This window comes from Geotrypetes seraphini, chromosome 11 (assembly GCF_902459505.1).
Source record: "Geotrypetes seraphini chromosome 11, aGeoSer1.1, whole genome shotgun sequence".
NCBI classification, from domain to species: Eukaryota; Metazoa; Chordata; class Amphibia; order Gymnophiona; family Dermophiidae; genus Geotrypetes; species Geotrypetes seraphini.
Window position 1 is genome coordinate 10971339 of NC_047094.1, and position 24563 is coordinate 10995901.

Sequence of the window (24563 nt, forward strand, 5' to 3'; positions counted from 1 at the left end):
CAAATTTCCTAAGGTCTGCCTGCAATTTTTCACAATCCGCATGGAACGGAACCTCAGTGAATATCAGGGGAGTACTGTACAGACACAGACCATGCAAGTCTGCCCAGTACTGGCCTTCACTATTTACTATTCTTTTCTGATTCTAGATCAGGGGTGTCAAAGTCCCTCCTCGAGGGCCGCAATCCAGTCGGCTTTTCAGGATTTCCCCAATGAATATGCATGAGATCTATTTGCATTCACTGCTTTCATTGTATGCTAAACGATCTCATGCATATTCACTGGGGAAATCCTGAAAACCTGACTGGATTGTGGCCCTTGAGGAGGGACTTTGACACCCCTGTTCTAGATCAGTGGTCCCCCAACCCTGTCCTGGAGGACCACCAGGCCAATCGAGTTTTCAGGCTAGCCCTAATGAATATGCATGAGAGAGATTTGCATATAATGGAAATGACAGGCATGCAAATCTGCTCCATGCATATTAGGGCTAGCCTGAAAACCCCATTGGCCTGGTGGTCCTCCAGGACAGGGTTGGGAACCACTGTTCTAGATCATCTGTGTTCATCTCACTCTTCTCTGCAAATAAACACGATGATAGTATAAAAAAGCAAAAACTTTTTATTTGAAGAATGTGACATTTTCTCCTTCTGAATGTCACTGTTATCCTTAAACAGTAGAGGGCGCTCCAAGTTCTTCTGACCACATTCACACACAGGGGGAGCCGCCTAACGACATAGTCTTTCCTTGTCGCGATTGTCACGATCTTTTGCGTCTTACGGGGAGCAAAGAAGAAAAGGGGCCTGACCTTGAATTTCTCGCACTTATTTGCGTTCGAGCGATATTCTTCGACCCGGACGGTTGCGTCGAGTTCACGTGGTGAGCGACAGAGTCTAGCGCGAGGGCGGGGCGTCGGAGCCGGCTCGAGGCTGCCGGCTCCGCCCCTTCAAACGGAAGCGGCCGCCGCTCTCACGTCACGCGACCCGAACGCCCCGCCCAGCGTCTCTTCCCTCTTTCTCGCTCGGACGTCCCAACTGCCTTTCCCAGGCGCCCCGCCCCCTCCTATGACGCTCTTTCCGGCAGGGACGAGAGGGAAGTCGCGTCAGAGGGGGGGGCGGGGCGTCGGAGACAGAAGTTGGCGCGTGTTGCGTGACCTCCCTCGGGCATGGTTTTGAGCAGGTAGGATGGGGGAAGGGAGGTTCTAGAAGATGCTTGACCTGGGATAACTCTTCAAAACGTGGCTGGGGGGGGAGGGGGTCAAGGTCTTTATAAAAAGGTGAAGGTCTGATTGTTTACATGCTACTGGGACATTCTGAAGAAGAAGAAGAACAGTTTATTTATATACCACAAAGGTGAAGTTCTATGCACTTTATTAATAATAATAATTTTATTCTTATATACCGCCAAAGCCATATAAGTTCGAGGCGGTTTACAGCAAGAGGCGCTGGACAATCAGCGAAGAGGTTACAATCAAAGTCAGCAATACAATCTTATATAATCTTAAATAATAAAATGCTAGCCCGCGCATGCGCAGTAGCGAACCGTGTTCCCTTATCCCTTTTCTGTAGTGGTGTGGCCGCACGACTGCGCATGCGCGCTTAGTACGTCACTGCCAGAAGACGAACCATCACAGAGCGAGTGAACGCCGAGTCCTGTGGCACATCCGGATTGTGAGCAGTCCTGCCTTCGGTCCTGTCCCTGTTAAACCGGCTGGCAATAACAAAGTCAGATGCCATGGGTTCTTCCCTTTTGCCAAATTACTAAAGGCCTCACGCCCGATGTTACCGGCAGAATTGGAGAGCAGCTCAGCTCCTGCTCTTGATTTAAAAGTCCAGCAGCATCTAACGTGTGCAGGAAGGGGGCGGAGCCTATCCCATGCCCGATGTTACCGGCAGAAAGCTTTAGCTGATTTCCATTTGCTCTGCCTGGCTTTCTGAGGTAGGGCAGGCTTCCTAGATTTCCATGCTCTCCAAAACCTCTCGAACATGAAAGTTAGAAGTGGGGAAACTTTTTCTTCCACTTCTTGCAGGGGCCAGTCCAAGACCTCAGGATCTGTCTGCTTTCTCCAAGGCTCCTGCCTTGCTTCAAGCCCAGTATCCTGTTTCCAACAGTGGCCAACCCAGGTCCCAGAAACCCAAAGAGTAGCAACATTCCAGAGCTGAGATTGTGATGTCATAATGCCTTATTCAGCAATTCCTAAGAGCCAACCTCATCAGTGATGTCATAATGGCTTGATTGTCCTATACTTGGCTCACATGAGAACATAAGAGCTGTCATACTGAGACAGACTGAAGGTCCATCAAGCTCAGTATCTTGTTTCCAACAGTGCCCAACCCAGGTCCCAAGTACCTGGCAGAAACCCAAAGAGTAGTACATTCCAGAACTGAGATTGTGATGTCATAATGCCTCATTCCACCAATGCCTAAGAGCCAGCCTCAGCATTGATGTCACAATAGCTTCATTGGTCTAGACTTGGCTCACATAAGAGCTGCCATACTGGGACAGACTGAAGGTCCATCAAGCACAGTATCTTGTTTTCAACAGTGGCCAACCCCAAGTCCCAGAAATCCAAAGAGTAGCAACATTCCAGAGCTCAGATTGTGATGTCATAACGCCTCATTCCACCAATGCCTAAGAGTCAATCTCACCAATGATGTCACAATGGCTTCATTGGCCTAGACTTGGCTCACAAAAGAACATAAAAATTGCTGTACTGGGACAGACCGAAGGCCTTTCAAGCCCAGTAGCCCATTCTCATAATGGCCAATCCAGGTCCCAAGTACCTAGCTAGATCCCTTAGTAGCAAAACAGATTTTATGAGCTGCTTATCCAGGGAATAAGCAGTAGATTTCCCCAAGCCATCTCAATGGACTTCTCTTTCAGAAAATTATCCAAGCCTTTTTTAAAATCCCGCCAAGCTAACTGATTTCACCACATTCTCTGGCAATGAATTCTCCAATGCCAGTTCAAAGGGACCTAAATACAACCCCTCCCCCTCCACACACACATCAGGGCTCATTATAGACCTTGGCTTCCCATCCACACCATGTTTGTCATGTGTTTGGGTTTTTTTCGTTAACCGTGTCTGACATCTCTGTCAAACAGTGCTTGCCATGCTATCTCCTACCATGCTGTTATCTGAGAGTGTGACTCAGGGGTTATAGCTACGGCCTCAGACCCATATAGGATATAGCATATAGGATTCCTTTCAAATATAATGTTCTTACATGTCAAATTCGATCATCTGGCATGCCTTTGTTTCTGTACAGTCATCTGATTCCTTACATGACCACAAGGAATCTTCCTTCCTCTTCTCAGCATTTGTTAACTGTACCATCATTTCCACAAATGTTCCTGGATGCTAACTGCGAGTCAAGTTTCTCAGTGATGGCCCCGAGCCTCTGGAACTCGTTACCACTTTATCTGAGGTCGGAAAATTTTATTTTATTTATTTATTCCATTTGTGCGTTGCAAATACCTAAACAAGCTCTAGGCGACATTACAGAGGAAGGGGTTAGAAGAGTGTAGGGAGGACTATAGAGGGCAGGAAGGAGTGGAGAGGAGAGAAGTATGTAGAATTCCTAACTTTACTGATAGGAGCACCATCTATGTAAATGAATTAAAGGAATATGTAAAAAGGAATAGAATGGAGGAATCAAACAATAGAATTCAGTTAATAAAAAGAATAGGGGTAAAAACAATGGAATAAAATTTAAAATAATTCATAAACTGGAAGAAAAAATTGAAAAACAAAATCAAATAAGTCTGGCAGAAGTCCAATTTCCTGAAGCAGCTCTGTTGCCTCAGCATATTTTAAATAATCCCAACAGCAAAAGTCCAGATGGGTCAGATATCACTCGGGCTTTCCAGCTGCTGCAGCCCTGACTCATCGTTTCCAGGCAGAAGATGCACAGAGATAGAACAATCCAGCGCCGGGCCGGTGGGCGGCGGATGCTCATGGGCAACTCCCAAAGAATACAGCACTCTGCCTCCATCAGACAACCGGGAGGAGGAGTCCAGAGACACAACCCGCTCCTCCCCAGTGAGAGAGCAGAAGCCGCCCCATCCTAGGCAACCACCAGCAGTGATCAACCATGCCTCCACTGGTCCCGCCTCCAGCAACGATCTCCCCGCAGCGATCTCCAGTCACCACACGCAGGTAGGAAGGGCCTCTGCTGAAAATGAACCGTTCCAGGCTTTTAGGTTAGTAGACAGTTAATCTCTTAAAGTCTTCAAGTCACAACTGAAGGCTTATTATTTCAGAAAGGCTTTTGACTGTGAATCCCTACAGACGCTTCCTATCCCGGAATAAACAAAACAAAAACAACTTTATCCCCTTATCTCCTTCTGTTTTTCCTTTGTTTTATTAATTTCCCTTATTGTTTGTTTTTTAAATCTTGTACCCATTGTTTTTAACTTTGTTAGCCGTCTTGATTTGACTACAATTGTTTAAAAAAAAAAATGCGGTATATCAAACGGGGCTGTGGAGTTGGAGTTGGAGACATTTTGGGTCCTTGGAGTCAGAGTTGAAGTCGTGGGTACCAGAAACTTAGGAGTCGGAGTCGAAGGATTTATCTACCGATGCCACAGCCCTGATATCAAATAAACTAATTGTTGGACTGCTCATCAGGGTAAACACCTCTGGTATCAATCACTGTTGAATGGATGAAGTAGCATTCAATTTTTTGTTGAACCAGCGAGGAAGATCGATCCGGCGAGAGTACAGCTCGAATCACCCCTTTCCTTGTAATGTGAGGCATTGTAGGAAAAAAAAAAAGCAAGGAAAAAAAATAAATAAAGATTATTTCCTCAAAGAATGCTACTGAAGAGACCAGCTCCATGCCACCCTCTTGGCTACGCTCCCCCCCCCCCCCCCGTCGTGACTCCCCGTGGACAGGCGTACTGTAAATTTCCCAATGAAAAAATGAAAAGAACCTTAGCTTTTTAACATCACAGTTTTCGTAGTAAGTCGGGCCAAAAGTTCATCATGTTTAATAGTCTTTCTAACAGTCATCAGCAGGGCTCCTACCGATATTAGGCTTTAAATTTTTTATCCTGAATCTAAAGTACTGATAAATATATGAGTTTTGTCCTATATTTACCAGTACTTTAAAAGTAACGAGACAGCCTCTGTTTTTTCTTTCCAAGAAGTAGATGTGGCAATGCTGTGCTGGTTCTTGTGTGAAGCTCATCCGTCGATGTTGCTGAACCTGCAGTTAGACTGCCATAATCTTCATTGTTGTGTCACATTAAGAGGAAGAACTTCTTATGTTTCGTCATGGCAAATGAGGAAGACGTGTCTGGGAGAGTATGCCAGGGGTGTGTGATTGAATTTTGTGTTAAACTTGGAAAGAGCGGAAATGAACTCTTGAAATGTTATGGCAAGCATGCGGTGGTAAATCGGTTAGCCGTGCTGCAGTATTTCAGTGGTGGGAGCAGAGGGTGCCATGCAAGTGACTGACGAAGCACAGTCTGGGAGGCTACCCACCGCGATTACGGATGTAAACATTGTCAAAGCTACAGAGATGTTGCAAAATGACAGAAGGCTAACTGTATGCGAACTTTCAGCTTCACTTGGCATCTCATTTGAATGGGTTCAGCATAATGTGACAGAGGAACTGAAAATGTGTCACCTGTGTTCCAGGTGGGTACCCAGAAATGTCACAGAAGAGCAGATGCAAAAACAGTGCGGAAAGAAGTTCTCTTCAGATGATGAAGTGAAAAACATCACAGCCGCAGCTCTAAAAGTGATGTCACAAAGCACAGTCTAGGGCAGGGGTGTCCAACCTGCGGCCCAGTGAAGTATTTTTGCGGCTCCGGTCAAGGGCGATGCAGTGTCTTCCTCTGCTGCCCCTGGGTATTTACTGTCTTGCCGGCTCCCTCCTCTGTGTGGGGTCCCAGAAACATTTTTTTGGGCCAATGCGGCCCAGGGAAGCCAAAAGGTTGGACACCCTGGTCTAAAGCTCGTCTTTGAATCATTGTTGTAACGCAAAAAATGTACTGAATGTGAAGGACACTACTTTGGAAAAGAAAAATGTTCAGATCCTGTGGAGTCATCTGATTCTCAATGAAAAAAACAGTCTCATTACTTTTCAGTCAACCCTTGTATATATATCTAAGTATAAAAATGATGAATTTACCATATATTTATCCCAGCACCGCTCCTTGTGACCTTGGGCAAGTCACTTAACTTTCCACTGCTTTAGGTTAGATTGTGAGCCCACCGGAACAGATAGGGAAACACTCAGGGGAAGATTCTCAAAGCTTTGCAGTAAAAACTGATGGGCCGCTGTCGAAGCTGTTCTTGTAACGATTTTAAAAAGGCAAGTCATTCTCCAAAACCAGCACATGGAAATGAGGTTCGCGGAGCATAGGCTCACTAAATTTACTTGAGATGAGTCGCTGGTGGTAATGTTCAACACATGCGCAGAATACACACTGTATTTTTTTTTTAAAAAGCCAAATCAAAAATCGACATGAGCAATGCCCACTCTCCTGCCGTGTCGCACAACCTCCTGGTAGCGGGAGAGATGCACACTCTCTCCTGCCATCCCCCAACCCTCCCCCCAACAACTCCCCCCATGCCCCTGACTACACCTCCCCCTCTCATTGTGGGAGAGATGCCCACCCTCTCCTGCCATTGCCCAAACCCCTCCGTCAACTCCCCCCCCATGCCCCCAACTACACCTCCCCCCTCATGGTGGGAGAGATACCCACTATTTCTTGCCGTCGCCCAACTCCCTTGACAACTCCCCCTTGCCCACAACTCTATAAACCCCCCCATACATACAGTGGGAGAGAAGCCCACTCCTGCCGTCACCTAACCATCCCCATGCGCCTCTTCCTGGATGTTCCTTTCCTGCTATTTGGCAAAAGGGGGGGGGGCAGGGGCATCATAGCATGGAGCTCCTTTTTTAGATGCCAGGCCAAAGTAGACCCTTAATTCATTAGGAAAGGAACTGAGACACTGTTGGTTCTTTATTAGAGGAGGGGGAATTTTGGATTTTGGACAGTTGGCTTTTAGTGCAGTTAACCTTTTGGGGTTCCTACAAATCCTAGCTTCAATGCGGTTTATGATGAGTCACTTTTAGGTGCCTTTCACTGAAGCATTGGGGAGGATTTGTCCGTTTTTCTATCTATCAGTGCTTATGATTAGAGATAGATGGGTTTTTCTTGAATAAGAGCAAGTTCTTCTCGAGTGGCAGCAAAGACTGTTTGCAAGATTACTACACCTAATGGAGTTCCCCCACAAGATCAGGTTCAATACCATTCACGGCCTTTCACAAACATTTAGATGTTGAAAAGCTTTCTTCTTTTGAAGGAACAGTAGATAATCAAGAAAAGAATGGATGCATTAAGCAGAATGCTCCTGTGTATGAGAGGAATTGATGGGGTGTTTTCTTTCAATCCTGTCTCCATAGGAAGCAGATTTATAAAGGGAAGACCATGGACATTACTTCGATGGCCATTATTCCCCTTCTGCTCGGCAGCCTGGGGCTCTTTGGCCTCTACCGGTTGCTGCAGAGATTGCGAACGAGAGCTTATCTTCAGGATGCAGTGGTGTTGATAACAGGAGCTACCTCTGGATTGGGAAAAGGTGAGTGATGAGATACAAGGGCCCAATGGCGTACCTAGCATATGTGACACCCGGGCCCCATCATTTTTTGCCTCCCCCCCCATCTGTATGAAAAACATGATTTTTAATAACAATCCACACAAGAGTGTAGAAAAGGCAGCATTGAGCAGTACAACATCAATACACCCATTGTAAAACTAAACAAGCCAGACTAGTTCAGATCAATCCTGCACAGTCAGTCCTAACAGAAAACCATGTCTTTCAAACACACAGAACACAGAAAACACCTTCGCCTAGTATGGAATATGTAATCACAAACTAACCCCTTCCCCTTTTACAAAACTGTAGTGTGGTTTTTAGCCACAGTGGCAACAGCTCAGACACTCATAGAATTCTGAGCATCAGAGCTGTAACCACCACGGCCGGCACTAAAAAATGCTCTACAGTTTTGTAAAAGGGGGGATAAAATAGAAATATGTAGACAAAGGTTAAATTGAACCACCAAGAAGCTGGACTCTGCATACAATGCAACACCACAGAAACAGCGATGTATCTCCCCTAAAGCAAAAAAATAAATAAATAGAATTATTTTTTCTACCTTGTTTTCTCTGGTTTCTGCTTTCCTCATCTTCTTGTCACTCTCTTCCTTCCATCCATTGTCTACCCTCTCTCTGCCCCTTCTGTATGACATCTTCTCTCCTATTCCCTTTCCAGAAACTTTATGCTTCCCCCTTCCATCTCTCCCTTCACCCTCATTGGTCTGGCATCCATCTTTTTCCCTTTCCTCCTCCAATGGTCTGGTATCTTCCCTTCCCATACACCATAGTCTGGCATTTCACTCTTTCCTCTCCCTTCCCCCCACTTCCATCAGCATCTGCCCCCTTTCTTTCCCTCCAACCCAATTCCATCCAGTATCCTTCCCCCTTATGTCTCTCTCCCCTTTCCTTGCACACCAATTCCATCATCATCTGCCCCCTCTCTCTCCTTCCACCACCCTTCCATACCACCCTGACTCCCTTTCTCTCCCTCCACCACCCTTCCATGCTCCTCTCTCTCTCCAAACCAGCAAGGTCTCGCGATGACTGCTTCTGTTGCCTCTTTTCCGGAAGACATAAATGACGTTGGAGGGGGTGGGCCGGCAGACGCAGGGAGTTGCGGCAAGGTCCCGTGATGATTGCAGCTGCGGTCCAACTCCTCTGACGTCACGTCTTCCGGAGCAGAGGCGGCAGACGCAGTCTTCGCGGGACCTTCCTGCACTTCAATGTGGTTACCGACTCTGCTTTAGGTACCATTTAGAGCAGCGTGGGAGGTTCCAGATCGAGCCGGCTGTGCACCCCCCCCCCCCTAGGGCTGGCACCCAGGCAGTCCGTATCCCCTGCCCTTGATACGGCACTGCAGGGGCCAAAAATCTGTGCAGTAAGATAATGTTCTAGAACAGTCCGGATTCTGGTACAGAACAGAATGTAGACTAGCATTTGTGAATGCCAACATTTAGGTGCAGTAACTTAAGCTGTGTAAAAGGCAGGTGTAAATGTTGGCATCATACTTTGACTACTGTAATTCTTTGTACTACGGCATTACCGAGAGGGAACACGAGATTGCAACTACTCCAGAATACCGCGGCCAGATTAATTTTTGGAATAGACAAATTCAAGAGGGCTGACCCACTGCTGGGAGAATTGCACTGGCTACCAATGAAAGAATTCTCTTCAAGATCACCTGCATGGTCTATAAAGCAATCTGTGGTGAAAATCCTGGCGGATTAGTATCGGACATCAAGATTCCTTATTCATTCCATAACTCAAGCTGTCCTTCCCTTCCCCTCATCATGTTCAACGGAAGAGAAAACTATTCCAGACCACCTTCGAATTCCTTGGCCCCAGAATCTGGAATAGACTATCCCTATATGTACGTCAGGTCTCCTTCAGGAGAATGTTAAAGACTGATCTCTTCTCCTTATAATGGCTGATCTCTATCCAATAGGCTCTCTACAGTAAAATCGAATTGCTAATGTAATAGCCGATCCCAGTCTTATTCTAAGCCACAATGATTCCTTGCTGAAAATTACATGAGATAAGAAACTATATGGTATGGTGTATAAGTATGTGACCCGGCCACATATACAACCCTTTACGGTTATGCACTAAAGCACTTAGGTGCTGTTTTATGAGTGTTTAGCCCTGTTTTGGTGCTTAACTTCCATTTCACCACCAAAGTTACACGCTGAATTGGCACCTAACGTGAGGCATATTATACTGAATTAGAGAGACAGGGCCAGGTTCTAGAAATGGCACCTAAGCGCACCTGCATTGTAGGTGCCGCTCCGTGTGGTTGTCAATCGACTGCTAAGTGCCGCTTATAGAATTGCACCTAGCAATGCCTGAGCACACTTAAGGGTCGCTAGGCGCCATAGCGGTACGTGCCAGTACATTAGGCCAGGTTTTACCGATGCCTAAATCAATCGCGCTTATTTTCCGCCCCTAACCGCACTTATTTATCAATTAACTTCAATGGCAAAGTCAATTACCGCGCCATTTAAGCTAATTGAAACAATTTGGGTTGCGGGCATTACTAGACATCTGAAATTAGGTTGCCTAGCAGTGCTTAATTAGGGTGCCATTTACAGAATCTGGTCCACAGCGTCTACTCCTGGGGGAATTCTGTGCACAGAGTTCCCCCTTATGTAACTGGACACTTATGGATGTACAGAGAACTCGCTGCAAGCACTGAAGGGAGGATGGGGTGAACGGTTCTGCTGTCATCTTGCTAAAGAAGTTGTGAGAAAAGAGAGCCACTATCTTGTCCAAGGAAACATCTAAGCAGTACAGGGATGGAGGGAACATATGAGCCCCAAAAACCGAAGCAAGACTTTTTAGCGTTGCTGTTTTGAGGTTGTGAAAGGGACATAGAATACACAATGATAAAACAACTCCAGACCATACAAAACACCGCCCTCAGATTGATCTACTCACTCAAAAAATATGATCACATAACAACTGCCTTCTTAGACTCTCACTGGCTACCCATACAAGCACGAATCCAATTCAAATTCTACTGCCTGATATTCAAAGCATTACACGGCTCTTCCCCCTCCTATCTAAATAACCGCTTAAACCAAATCTCCACCTCAAGACACAGAAGAACCTCGAACCCTTTCGCCTTCCCCCCACTCAAAGGCACACAACGCAAGAAAATGTTTGACAACCTTCTGGCAACACAAGCAGCAAAAATCAACCATTCCATCTCCAATCTTATGACAATATCAGACAACTTCAAAACATTCAGAAAAGAAATCAAAACCCTGCTTTTCAAAAAATTCATCCAAATATCTTAACCCCTCCTTTTTTACTTCCAGAAGATTCACCTACCTTCAGATAACCTTCCCCCAAATGACCCACCTTAACACCTTCCAATTAAACAAATACCATCAATAGATTGTAACCTACCCTCTCTAACTGAATTCCATATGTATTTTTCATACAGTTCTTCACTGTCAGTTTAATTTCCATCCTATAAATTCACATAGAATTTTTCTTTTTTCAACCATCTTTATTTTCTCTTCTTTATTAATTTCCAGGTACTTTAGTTTTATTGTGAGCCTTCGGGACAGCAAGGGAATTTTTTAAGTACCTTCTTACTTCTCATTTATAATCTTAATGTATATTTTCTTCAAACTGCTTAGAACCTAACGGATGTAGCGGTATATAAGAAATAAATTACATTACATTACATTACAATGACATGAGGACAGATTTTTCCCCGTCCCCGCGGGAACTCATTTTCCCGTCCTGTCCCGGCAAGTTCTTTTCTTGTCCACCCTGCCCCATTCCTGCAAGCTCCGTCCTCATCTGCACAAGCCTCAAACCCTTTAAAATCATAAGTAGCAGCATTCTAGAGCTCAGATTGTGATGTCATAATGCCTCATTCCACCAATGCCTAAGAGCTAAACTCATCAGTAATGTCACAATGGCTTGATTGTCCTGTTTCCAACAGTGGCCAACCCAGGTCACAAGTACCTGGCAAGATCCCAAGGAGTAAAACAGATTTTATGCTGCTTATTCTAGGATAAGTCTGATGGACATTCTACAATAAAGTTAGCCTTTTGGTTTGGGATCCAGTTATGCTTCTTCAGTCATCTCCACTGTGTTGTTTCCTGTGTGTTGTGGAGGTTTGTTCTTCTGTTTCTTCATTTTCAGAGTTTTTTCAGGACTAGCAGCAATAAAAGTTAGATTTAAATTATGAGTTCACACTTGTTTAGTTGGGTATGGGAGCATAGAAAATGACAGCTCTGTTCTCATCTTCCAAAGGTCATGGGTTCAAATCCCAAGGATGGTCAGCACCCCCAGCACATATTTCTATTTTATTAGTGGCATTTTATCTTCCAGGTGCACCTTGCTGATCTCACAATGAGGTCACCATTGTGCAACTGGAGACATCCATTTGCTCTGAAGTAGAAGCCATGGTGAAGTCTATATCTCTTTTTTCTGTCTTTAACCGTTTGGAAATGAAGTTATCTATGCAATATATTTTTTTTTTCATGAGCCTTGCTTGCTTAATGCAGCTCTTTCAAGACTTTGCACATTGCAGCACTCTTTTCTCAGAAAAAGAGAAGCTTTTTAAGTAAGCAATATAAAGATATCTTTCTCATGAGCTGAGCTTGTTAATGGATTTTTTCCTATTACTTGGAACAGAAATGTGTGTGTGTGTGGTGGTAGTGGGGGTTAGGGGTATTTTGGTATTGTCTGTATAATTGTGTTGGTATTTCTGCAGGGGTGTTGGTATTTCTGCAGGGGTGGGGGAAGATGATTGAGTGGGTTAAATTTTGAAAATAGATGCCAGCTGATGTTCTACCAGTATGTGCTCTGCTTTGTTGTCATTGTGTTGAGCTTAGTCATCAATAAAAATGGCTTTAAAAATAAAGTTATATGCTCTCATTCTTCTCAGGGAATGCGTAATAAAAATGAGAGGACTGAATCCTTTATTTCCTGAGTTGTCTTATCAGTTTTCTCTCTCTCCTCAGAATGTGCCAAGGTTTTTTATGCAGCTGGTTCACAACTGGTACTGTGTGGCCGGGACAGAGAGAGACTACAGGATGTGGTGAGAGAGCTGGCCAGCATGGCTAAGAAGACCGTTAAGGTGGGCCGCTGTTAGATTAGCTGCTAGCAAAGGGTCCCCTACTTAAGTGCATGCTGGAAAGGAAAGTAGTTGACATCAAGGCCATATGAATCGCCAGCAAGGCTAAGAGTATTTTGCACAGTGCACTTGAGTCCCTCCCAGCCATGGCACTGTGTGGCACGCTACTTTCTAAAAGGTTAAAGCGGAATGGAAGTCAATGAATGTAATGTCATGTAAAATGTTCTTTTTTGGATTAGGACATTGTTTATTGGAAGCTTCTACACCGCTACTAATGACTGGGGAGTCAATTTTGAGCAGTTTGCATGAGCTTCAGTAAAGGTGTTACAATACATGAGCTAAATATATATGAATCTTACCTATTTATATCATCTATATACATAAACTATAATTATTGTTTCTGTACACTCAACTTTCTTTGTATTATTTATGAGTTCACCCTTTCATGTTCACCCACTCATATTATTGGAACACAAACAAGCCAAATCCTCCCTAAGACGTAAAAAGCTTCTCATGTCCATCTGGGAGGAATAGCATCACTATTCACTATTCAATAAATCATGTATTTTAATTTTGAATTATCCTGGTTTGTGGACTGCCCTTTTCATTTACTAGGGGATGCACTAAACTTAACGATCGTCTACTGATTGTCACTTGACCAGTTTTGCAATCGATCGGATTCCCCGACCCGATGCACAAAACTGTTGCCCGTGTGTTTCTCCAAGCGATCACTCATTCTCTGATCCGAGCATGCAAATGAGGGGATTAGTATTGAAATACCATGCAAACTAGGTGAGCAGTCGATGCACAAAATGGCTTCTGCCAGCAGAAGAAATACCGACCATGTCTGGTGATCCAAAAAAGAGCGATTGACCAGTTGCTCACTATCCTTGCTGGCTCTTCTGCCCTGAAAGTAATAGGATCTGTATTGAAGTTATACTATAAAAACAAATATAGATACGCAGTGGAACTTAGCTGGAAAGTTGGAATGCTGCCTCGCTGCTTGCTTTTACAACAGCGCCGTCCAACAGTTTTCAATTGCACCTCCCAACACCACTTATGAACTCCTTTCAACAGCTCCAAACAGCTACCTCCAACAACTCCCAAAACAAAGGGACATCTCTACCGGCATTCCTTATATCGCATTTTACGACAATAATGCTTTGCGGCCAACACCTGTGACGTGTGCCAATGAAGTGCGCATATGACGCATGCAATTAAACCACGGCTATGACTGCCATACAACAGGCAAATGCGTACATTGCTGCAAGAAGCAACAGGAATATTCTGCGCATGGGTTTAAATTGCTCTCACAGCAATCGATCGAATAAGATTAGGGTGAGCCTCCGTTCAAATAATTTGCATGTCAACTCGGTTGTGCATCAATCGCTTGGCCAAAGAATCGGCCAACAGCGATCAAGTCAGTATTACCAATTGACTTTAGTGCATCTAGCGGCTAGCTCTTATTCTATTGCACGTTGAGACTTTAAGGTGTGGGTTTTTTTTAGTAGTGAAGGGGTTAGTAGATTGTGGCTAATCTGGGATGTACCCTGTAGACCAGGGGTCTCAAAAGTCCCTCCTTGAGGGCTGCAATCCAGTTGAGTTTTCAGGATTTCCCCATGAGATCTATGTGCATGCACTGCTTTCAATGCATATTCATTGGGGAAATCCTGAAAACCCGACTGGATTGCGGCCTTCAAGGAGAGACTTTGAGATCCCTGCTATTGACAAAGTTACTGGAGAGTAAACTTATATGGCAAGGAACTACGATCATGTCACCCCTCTACTCCGCGAAACCCATTGGCTCCCCATATCTCACCGGACAACTTACAAAATACTTCTACTAATCTTTAAGATCAAACTCACTAACTCTCCAGCTTTTCTAGATATATATCTGATTCCTTACGCCCCCCTCTCGGTTACTAAGATCTAACAGTCAGAACTTACTATCCCATCCATTAATTAGAGAAGTATTTTATGACACAACACGCAATACCATATTCTCCGTTAAGAGTCCCTACTCTTTGGAATACTCTCTCATTAGATATTAGATTGGAAGAATCATTGGACAAACTTAAGACCAAATTAAAAAACTTTCTTATTCAGGGACGCCTTTATAACATGAGAATAGTTAATTCACCCAACCTACTCTCTCCGCACTCGGAAATGAATATCAACTGCTTTTAAGAAGCGTAATCCCTCTCCCCTTTGGGTTTTCCCCCCTCCCCCTTTACCACCCTTTTTTATTTATTTTATCTTGATGTATTTTTACTCTTGCCTAGCGCTGGATTCTCCTGTTTCTGTATGACTATGTCCAGTCTTTATATATACATATATTACTTTTAAACTTTTTTTTTTTCTGTACTCTTTTTAAATTTTATAGTATTATAAACCTTCTAGGAACACGTTGATAGATGGTATATCAAATTTGGAATAAACTTGGAAACTATATGTTGTTGGATTTTACTTCTGTCTGGTTTCCTTGTATATTAAAGGAAGGGAGGTAGATTTATCCTATTATTACAACACTAGTGTTTAAGCCCGTTACATTAACGGGTGCTAGAATATATGTCTGTCTGTTTTTCTTTCTTACTTTCTGTGTCTCTCCCTGCCCCTGTCTCTCTCTTCCTTTCTTTCTGTCTTTCTCCCTCCTGCTGTCTGTCCTTCTTTCTTTCTGGTTCTCTCTCTGGTACCATGTCTGTCTTTCTTTCTTTCTGTCTCTCTTCCTGCCTGCTGTCTTTCTGTGTGTCTGTCTTTCGTTCTAATGCGCTGCCTGCCTGCCTGTCTCTCCATGGCCCCCTTGTGTCTCCCCTCCCCAAAGCAAACCAAGATTGCTCCCAGGCCCCCTTTCCCTCTCCGTCCCCTCCACGTCCCTTTGCAGCAGCAGCAGTAGCATTTCCCTCCCACCATTCCCTGTGCAGCTGCAGCATTTCTGCCCTTCTCTGTACAGCAGCGGCATTCCCCCCCACACACACTACCCTGTGCAGCAGCAGCATTCCCCCCACCCCTGCACACACACACACTACCCTGTGCAGCAGCAGCATTTCCCAGCCTTCCCTGTGCAGAAGCAGCATTTCCCCCCCACACACACTTCCCTGTGCAACAGCAGCATTTCCTGGCCTTCCCTGTGCAGAAGCAACATTTCCCCCCACACAGCAGCATTTCCCCCCCCACACACACTTCCTTGTGCAACAGCAGCATTTCCTGGCCTTCCCTGTGCAGAAGCAGCATTTCCCCCCACACACACACTTCCCTGTGCAGAAGCAGCATTTCCCCCCCACACACACACACTTCCCTGTGCAGAAGCAGCATTTCCCGCCGCCCCCTTCCCAGCCGCCACGTTTAAATTGAGAGAAAAGCACTGCACCGCGCTACCGCTGGCTTCGGCGTCTTCTATCCACTGCGGCCAACCCTAGCGGAAACAAGAAGTAGTCAGAGAGGGTGGTCCGCAGTGGACAGAAGATGGCAAAGCCAGCGTTAGCGCGGTGCAGCGCTTTTCTCAATTTAAACGCGGGTGAGCCGGCGAGGAGGAGGCTTTGGCGGTGAGTGAGGGTGGGAGGGGGGAGTCGCTGGCTGTGCTGTGCTTTCCCGATTTGTCTGGCCGCCGCATATGCACTCTGACCACGGATCTACGGATCACAGATCAGGGATCACAAATCACGCAGGTCTGAGTGTGCATGCGCGGCTAGCTTTTTATTATATAGGATTACTTGGAATGATGTAATGTGTGTTTCCAAGTTCATTAAAGAGATTTCAAGTAGAGAATGACACGGAGAAAAAATTTGTCCCCGTCACCACCCCGTCCCTGCGACCACCATCCCTGTCACCGCCCCATCACTGTGACCACTGACCCCGCCCCATCCCTGTCACTGCAACCACTGTCCCTGCCCTGTCCCCATGACTACTGACCACTTTCTCCTTCCTAGTGTGAGGGAACATGCGTGATCATGGATCGCGCAGTCCAGAAGCCCCCGATCGCTGCGTCCTGCCATCTCCCTCCCTCCACCTCACCTTAGGTGCCTGCCGAGTCCGACTTTAATTCTTCTCCCAGCCGCATGCTTTCGATAAGCCACGCGCGCGGCTGCTTGAGTTGTTGAATCTTCTCCTCTGACCCAACTTCTATTTCCGGTTGCGTCAGAGGAGGAGATTCAACAATTCAAGCAATCGCGCACGCGCGGCTTATTGAAAGTGTGCAGTGGGAGAAGAATTAAAGTTGGACTCGGCAGGTACTTAAGGTGAGGTGGAGGGAGGGAGATGGCAGGACGTGGGATGCGGCGACTGGGTGGGAATGCTGGACCACGTGATCTGTGCTGGTTTCACTGCGGAGACAAGACCATTCACCGCTTCACAGGGCGGTGATTGGCCTTGTCCCCGTCCCCGCAGCGACCACTAATTTTTTTTCTCCCCGTTTTGGCGGGCTACCCTTGGCTAGGCGTGGGTAACAACCACCATGTCATTCTCTAATTTCAAACACAAGTCCAAGATTTTCCCAGAAACCAGCCCTAAGCATTGATCAGCAGTGCAACTGCTGATTGAGCTACCCATTACTGTCCTCTCCCTTAAGCATTTCTGCAGCAGAAGCATTGCTCGTGTAGTCCAACGTTGGACATGTCCTTTCCTGCTGCATCCACAGGATTTGGCAGAACAGACACGAGGTCTGCAGTATCCACATGAAGAAAGATAATATGTACAGAGTGGGAAAACCCTCTGGTTGGAATCAGCGCCAGAACAGCTTCCTATTTATGTTAAAATGATTTTTATTAAGCCAAAAAGAAAGGTAAAACGATTATAAATGAAAATGCAGAGCTCAGAGTTATCAAATATAACAAACGACAATTCATAAGGAATCTGACCTCCCTTCCTGCCCTCCCCCCCCCCCCCCGCTGGAGTCCCCATTCCAAATAAGTAGCAGTAATAATAGGCTGGCAAGTAAACACAAAGGCATAAAGGACAATATAAAGAGACCAAAATTAACAATTCAATATACGACTGCTTGCCAATGAAGTCATGGTATTCCAGAAAGGCTCCCTAGTCACTTGCAAATGAGAGCCCTTCACAGAGGTCAGATCAGCAACATCTCTGCGTTCCAAAGTCAAAAAAGAAATCATGAGTCCTCCAAAGCGAGAAAGTAGGAGAGTCCACATCCACAGCTTACTATTTATAAGATTTGCTCAGGACGATCCTAATCATTGCTAGGGTTACCATTTGTCCAGGAAAACCCAGACGTCCTCTTTTTTTTAGAGGACTGTCCGGGTGCCCAGGGGGGATTTCCAAAACCTGGCCGTTTGTCGGGTATTGGAGGGCCTTGAGCTCAGGGCCGTGTCTGGAGAACCTCCGAGCATGCACGGATGCAACATGACATCATTACGTTGCACCCGTGCATGCTCGGAAGCTCTCCAGACGTGGCTCCCGAGCTCACAGAAGAAGAGACGAAGTTTGTGTGGGGACAGGGCTGAGAACGAAGTGGAGCCACGTGGCCTCTTTTTTTTTTTTTTTTTTGCCGATGAAATCTGGTAACCCTAATCATTGCTAATGTTTCTTGTCCGCTGTGAAACAGTTAAGTGGTAGCCAGTGCAGTCTCTTAATAGGAAACACGATATATGAGGAAAGACTTCAGTCTTAGTATGTGGATATTGGCATGTTATTTTTTTCTCTGGTCCATTTACACTACTGATCTCTCCTGGTCTGTTTACAGACACACAAGCCACATGCCGTGACGTTTGACCTCTCTGATACTGAAGCTGTGGCGAGTGCTGTAGGAGAGATCCTGAAGTGTGTTGGGCATGTGGATATCCTGATCAACAATGCAGGGATTAGTTACCGAGGCACAATATTGGATACTGAAGTGGATGTGGACAGAACGTTGATGGAAACCAATTACTTTGGGCCTGTAGCTTTAACTAAAGGTACATGATTTGTGTTCCTTCTGTTTGTATGTCAGGATCAGGGCGTCCCTTTTACAGGTGAGGTCACCTCTGCATTCTAGTGATAAGAGGCTGACTCCGGAGTACCGACATTAGGCAGTAGCTCCACTGCTTTTACTGGATTCTAGCACAGTCGTCCCTAGAACCTCCTGGCTGAGAAGTGGCTGACGGCCTCCTTCAGAGAGTGCTTGACCCTCTAGCATCCTCCAAGAGACATCTGATCATCACTGTGGGGGTATAGTTCCTCACTTTCCATATCTGGAGCTAAGGTTACCGATGCCTTGATGTACCAAGCCATAGCTACATATGGAAACAGAGAATGTGACAGCAGGTAGACTATAAGGTCCATCTGGTCTGCCTTTCCTCAGTTCCATCTCGGCTTTATTTATTTTGATTTTTTATTCCCTCCTCCTGGAAGCTCAGAACGGGTTACAGAAAGACACTCGCAGCAAATTAAGGATATGACAAGGTGAAAAAAAGGATTACATAGTAGGAGGGAGTGGGGTATATGGAAGAGTCAGTCTACTTTATTATCAACCCCCTTCCCTTAGCGATCCTCTGTACTTGTCCCAAGTTTTCTTAAATTGCAGTACTGCTTTGGTCTCCTCAACCTCCACCTCGACACAGAAAAGGTGATGGATGCATAGAACAGTCGTTCTATGCATCCATCACCTTTTCTGTGTCAACCATATAGAAAAATCTAAGGTTATGTCTAAGGGATGGAAATGGTTTTTTACTTCCTAAAATCGAACATAAATAGTAAGAGATGGACACAAAGCCCTTGAAAACTGGGGTTTCTTCTTTTGAATTCCAAACGCATAAGAACACTTCAGAATTGTGGGCTAGAAATTTTTTCAACAAATAACAAATGTAGGCAAGGTGAAATATTGTCATGTCTGCAAACTGAAGTTCCACTGAACCCTTACGTGTCGTTCTCAATTTAACCACCTCCCTTGTCAGTTCGTCCCTCATCAAAATGGCATGTCCTAGGCACCCCTGGAGCACCTCCTTTCTCTCTCTGTTATTTGAGTGTATTAGATGAAGGTTCAGCTGAAGTGTTATATGTTCCTTTGCGATGAAGGCACAGCTATATGTAGCAGAAGTAGTGGTACAGATGTTCTAAAGGTCTCTTGTTTTATCTCTCGCTAGCTCTTCTGCCTTCCATGATCAAGAAACGAAGCGGCCACATAGTCGTCATCAGCAGCGTGCAAGGCAGAATAAGCATTCCTTTCAGATCTGCATGTAAGTCGGACTCCGCTGCGAGTTCAAGGCACTGCTCTGTGTGTACTAGTCTCTGAAGCACCCAGGCCAGACTGGGTAACACATAGCAACCCTTATACACTGAAGAGATGTCTCTCCCTGCCCCTGTCTCTCTTCCTTTCTTTCTTTCTCCCTCCCGCTGTCTGTCCTTCTTTCTTTCTGGTTCTCTCTCTGGCACCCTGTTTGTCTGTCTGTCTGTCTTTCTGTCTCTCTCCCTGCTTGCTGTCTTTCTGTGTGTCTGTCTTTCTTTCTAATGCACTGCCTGCCTGCCTGTCTTTCTGTCTCTCCATGGCCCCCTTCTATCTCCCCTCCCCCAAAGCAAACCAAGATTGCTCCTAGGCCCCCTTTCCCTCTCCGTCCCCTCCACTTCCCTGTGCAGCAGCAGCATTTCCCGCCCTTCCCTGTGCAGCAGCAGCAGCATTTCACCCCCCCTCCACACACACACACTACCCTGTGCAGCAGCAGCATTTCCCAGCCTTCCCTGTGCAGCAGCAGCATTTCCCACCCTTCCCTGTGCAGAAGCAGCATTTCCCCCCCCCACACACACACACTTCCTTGTGCAGCAGCAGCATTTTCCCGGCCTTTCCTGTGCAGCAGCAGCATTTCCCGCCGCCCCCTTCCCAGCCACTGCGTTTAAATTGAGAGAAAAGTGCTGCACCGCGCTACCGCTGGCTTCGGTGTCTTCTATCCACTGCGGCCAACCCTAGCGGAAACAGGCAGTAGTCAGAGAGGGCGGGCCACAGTGGACAGAAGACGGCGAGGCCAGCATTAGCGCGGTGCAGCGCTTTTCTCTTAATTTAAACGCAGGTGAGCTGGCCAGAAGGAGGAGGCTTTGGTGGTGGTGGTTTTGGCGGTGAGTGAGGGCGGGAGGGGGGAGTCGCCGGCTGTGCTGTGTTTCTCCGCTTTGTCTGGCCACCGCATCCGCACTCCTGCTGGCCACGGACCTACTGATCACAGATCAGAGATCACGGAAGCACGCAGGTAAGTGCGCATGCGCGGCTAGGGTTTTATTATATAGGATGACACTTCAACAATTAAATCAAAGTGGCAGATCTGGGGTGTAGAATACCATGACTTATCTCTGAATGTTTTGCTGTGCTCTAATTTCTGGTGGGGGTGTGTTTGGCAGATGCAGCATCTAAGCATGCCACCCAGGCATTTTTCGACTGTTTGCGAGCTGAGATGCAGCAGTACGAGATCGAAGTGACTGTAGTTAGTCCTGGATACATACAGACTAATCTCTCTCTCAATGCCGTTACTGCGAATGGATCTCGATATGGAGGTGAGGCATGCAGATTTGTATATTTCAGTAGAATAGGTGGCAGCGATTTGACCACTGATTGTTCTGCATTGTGGTTTGTGACCAAGCAAGGAGCCCCAGGTCCTGGACTGAAAACTCCCAAGAGGGGGCCAGAGTAAATATCAAATACCTGCCAAGAACTCTCTGCTGTTACTGAAGAGTTATTGTAGATGGCTGATCCAGAGCACAGCTTATCCAACTTACCAGGATCTGTAGGGTATATTGTCTACTGGTTTGCTCCAGTTAACGTTACACCGGAAGCAGTGGAATCCTTTTTGGTTTGAGAGGCCAAATCAAGTCTCCAGCCCTGCCCCAACCTCTAATTGCCGATGCCGTGTTGGACAAAATTTCAAGTTCATTAAAATTTACTATCCCACCCAACAGTCAGACCATCTGGACAGCTTACAGTTTAAAGGGGGGTACATTGGTGGGGCCATGGCCCACTCTATTCCACTGCCTGTGGGTATCATGAAAATATTTTTGAACTAGGTAGTTAAAAAAAAATTACTGGTGAGGTACATTTTGGGAGTAATTTTAGGTGACTTAAGCTTATAGAGCAATGCTTTACACAGTCAATTAGATGCTTATAAATTACTCCAGTATATATACATGTACATGAAGTAATTCATTAAAAAATGGCATTTATCTTTATGTAACCCACGAACAAGGTTCAACAACCCCACGTCAAGCAGACTAAAGCAGTATTCTTATGGACAGTTTCCTGGAGGAAAAGTCCATAGTCTGTTATTGAGGAAGGTATGGGGGAAGCCACTGCTTGCCCTGGATCGGTCATGAAAAATATACAGGGGTGACCAATTCAAACCGTTGGTTATTATAGAGTGACTAAAGTGGTCAATAGAAGAAAAATAAAGTCACTGCTAAATCATTAAACAGTATACTTTGTGCATTCAAAAAACTTATTTTGTACTTAGAACTCTGCTCAGAGACATGAAGGCTGATTACTCCGCCTCACCCACCAATCATTGCAGTGTTCAAAAAATAATTTTTATAAGATTTTCAATAAATAAAGTGCTAGCCTTAACAGCTATGCTAACACTATAAACACTTCCATATTTTTGTATTTGTAAAGTGTAACTTAACTATGAATAGTGACTGGTTCCGACGTGCACGTTTCATTGCTGCGTCAGGGAACCGACAGTACAGCTAGATTTACAGCTGGAGGTGAAGTCACATGAGATTGAAAAAATGGTTCACGTATTGTTTAGAGTGCTGCAGCCGCTGCTGGAGTCAGGAGGTTTGTCGGGACCGCGGGAAGGGAAGAGGGGCGGCGGCAAGGGACTAAGGGAGCCGGCCAGACCGCGGGGAGAGTTGGATGGGAGGGTCAGACCGCAGTGGGAAAGTCGGATGGGAGGCTGAACGGGGGTTCGGTTGTGCTGGGGGGGGGGCGAAAACGATGCCGACGAACTGTCTTACAGGGGGAAAAAAACCCTAAGCGCGCATGCGCATTCCTGCGGCTACAGACCTACAGATCAGGGAACACGCAAGTAGGAGTGCGCATGTGCGCTTAGGGTTTTATTATTATAGATTATAAAATTTCAAAACCAACAAAAAAATTAAATTTGAGTTATTTAAGCTATGTATGGGTAATTGTAATAACAGTGAAACTAAAGTAGATAGAATAGAATTGCTAATCAATGTGATGGATGAGCTTGTTTTTAAGGGCTAATTAACTCAAAACGCGGCTCGATAGTTGACAAGCAAACACGCATTTCATCATCCACCATCTCCAGTCACTCTTTTTTTTTTGATTCAATTTCTGTCAGAGCTGAAGCTCCAAATAACAAAGTCTTGATTGCTTTGTTGCTTAAATTAGGATAACTACTGCATCAAAAATAAAACTAAAATTACTCGGCGTTAGTTTTCAAGGACCAGTCATGTCAGATGCTTGTCTGGGCACACAGACGCTCACAACACTGACAGACTCTTGCACATGTGACGTACATGTCATCTATTCTAGTGTATATTTATGAAGGGAATTTTTAAAAGTAAAATTCTGGAATCTCTCCTGGCACACAGTTTGAGTGACAGTGTCATGAGGGATTCATGTTCTTAAAAGAGCAGTTTCACCATCTTTCTTTCTTTTATCTAGTTATGGACAAGAACACAGCCGAAGGAAGGACCCCTGAAGATGTGGCCAAGGTTGTTCTTAAAGCAGTGGGTGAAAAGAAAAAGGAGGTGCTGGTCGCTGGGTTATTGCCCACATTTGCTGTGTACTTACGGACACTCGCACCTAAACTTTTCTTTACCCTTATGGCAGCCAGAGCTAAAAAGGAGAGAAAAACGAAGGAGTCCTAAACCATGTTCTGATTTTTGCAGTTCTTCACCCAGAATGTGTGCTGTTTTCTGCAGGGAGAAGTTGTGTTTCAGTAACAAGTGAGAAATTTATTTCCCTGCCTTCCCCCCTCCATTGACTGGTTACATCAGTGTGATTTTGACGCGGTGAAACGACACCTTGATTGCAGGTGTTCAGGATCGCAGTCGTTCTGCCTTGCTCGACCTCCGTATCACAGAAGCAAAGGTGAACATTGAACCAAGAGACACGCAGAGGATCAACTCATCCTGTTGCTTCAATCAGAGGAGCTTTGCCGCTGCTGCTTCACCACCATTCCCAAATATTAAACCTTTTTAAATTCTTGCTTCATCAGTTCTAAGAATGACCCATTTAACCTGTTTTTGCTCAGCGTCCCCAAAATCAGTTTACATATCTACAGTGATAAAAATTTGAACGAAAAAGGGTTCATGTTTGAGACAGAAGTAGGAGGACAAGGTGAGAAGGCTGGACATGGGATCCTTTGCTATAATCTGCACCCTAATCCAACTGTTAGGAAGAAAATAGTAATCTTGTCAGTTACTGCACCATCTGATCAAATGAGCTGAATGTTTTGGAAAGTGTGATGACTGGTCCTTACCTTCAACATCAACCATAAATAATTTGATAAAGATGCATTTTAGTCATAGGTTGACTGTGTCTGGTGAAGGAAATGTCAGTGGTGGTTCGGAAATAGAAACCCTTCTAAGCTGCTGCCTCTTTCCACGCATCCCTTGCATTTGTTCTGTCTTTTGGACGTGTTGCAGCCTTCACGTCTGACAAGAACATCAGTAAACACCAAAATGGGCCGCCCTAGTCTGATAACCACGTTTTGCGTTTTTGTTTTCCCCTGACAAACTAAATAGATCTTCATGTGAAATCTCCTGGATCAGAGTCATTTATTGGTCGCAGATGTACCATTTACTAGCGTACCATTAAATCTCCTTTTGTCCCTTTCCTATCCCAATTGTTTAATTTCTCTAATTCTTTTCTCTCCAACCATCCACATCCAGAAAAGTAAATCTTTCAATTGTAACCTGCCTAGTT

At 45.4% G+C, this 24563-nt stretch overlaps 1 protein-coding gene across 4 annotated transcripts; it reads left to right on the top strand.

Moving 5' to 3' along the window:
* Window positions 1-1076: 1076 nt before the first annotated feature.
* DHRS7B (dehydrogenase/reductase 7B) lies at window positions 1077-24563 on the top strand. Of its 4 annotated transcripts, none has more exons than XM_033914841.1 (7): window positions 1077-1173; window positions 7416-7591; window positions 12591-12706; window positions 18399-18609; window positions 19777-19869; window positions 21017-21169; window positions 23298-24563. In XM_033914841.1, the coding sequence occupies exons 1-7, from the start codon at window positions 1160-1162 to the stop codon at window positions 23501-23503; spliced, it is 969 nt and encodes a 322-aa protein (XP_033770732.1). In that variant the 5' UTR covers window positions 1077-1159; the 3' UTR covers window positions 23504-24563. The 4 variants fall into 4 exon arrangements, with proteins under 4 accessions (XP_033770732.1, XP_033770731.1, XP_033770730.1 ...); XM_033914840.1 differs by lacking the exon at window positions 1077-1173 and adding an exon at window positions 1201-1346; XM_033914839.1 differs by lacking the exon at window positions 1077-1173 and adding an exon at window positions 4002-4153.

Excerpts from the sequence above, each read along its gene's own strand:
- DHRS7B (XM_033914839.1), top strand. The coding sequence starts at position 4,089 with ATGCCTCCACTGGTCCCGCCTCCAGCAACGATCTCCCCGCAGCGATCT. Across the intron at positions 12,707-18,398 it reads TGGCTAAGAAGACCGTTAAG|ACACACAAGCCACATGCCGT; the intron begins GTGGGCCGCTGT and ends GTCTGTTTACAG. Across the intron at positions 19,870-21,016 it reads CATTCCTTTCAGATCTGCAT|ATGCAGCATCTAAGCATGCC; the intron begins GTAAGTCGGACT and ends TGTGTTTGGCAG.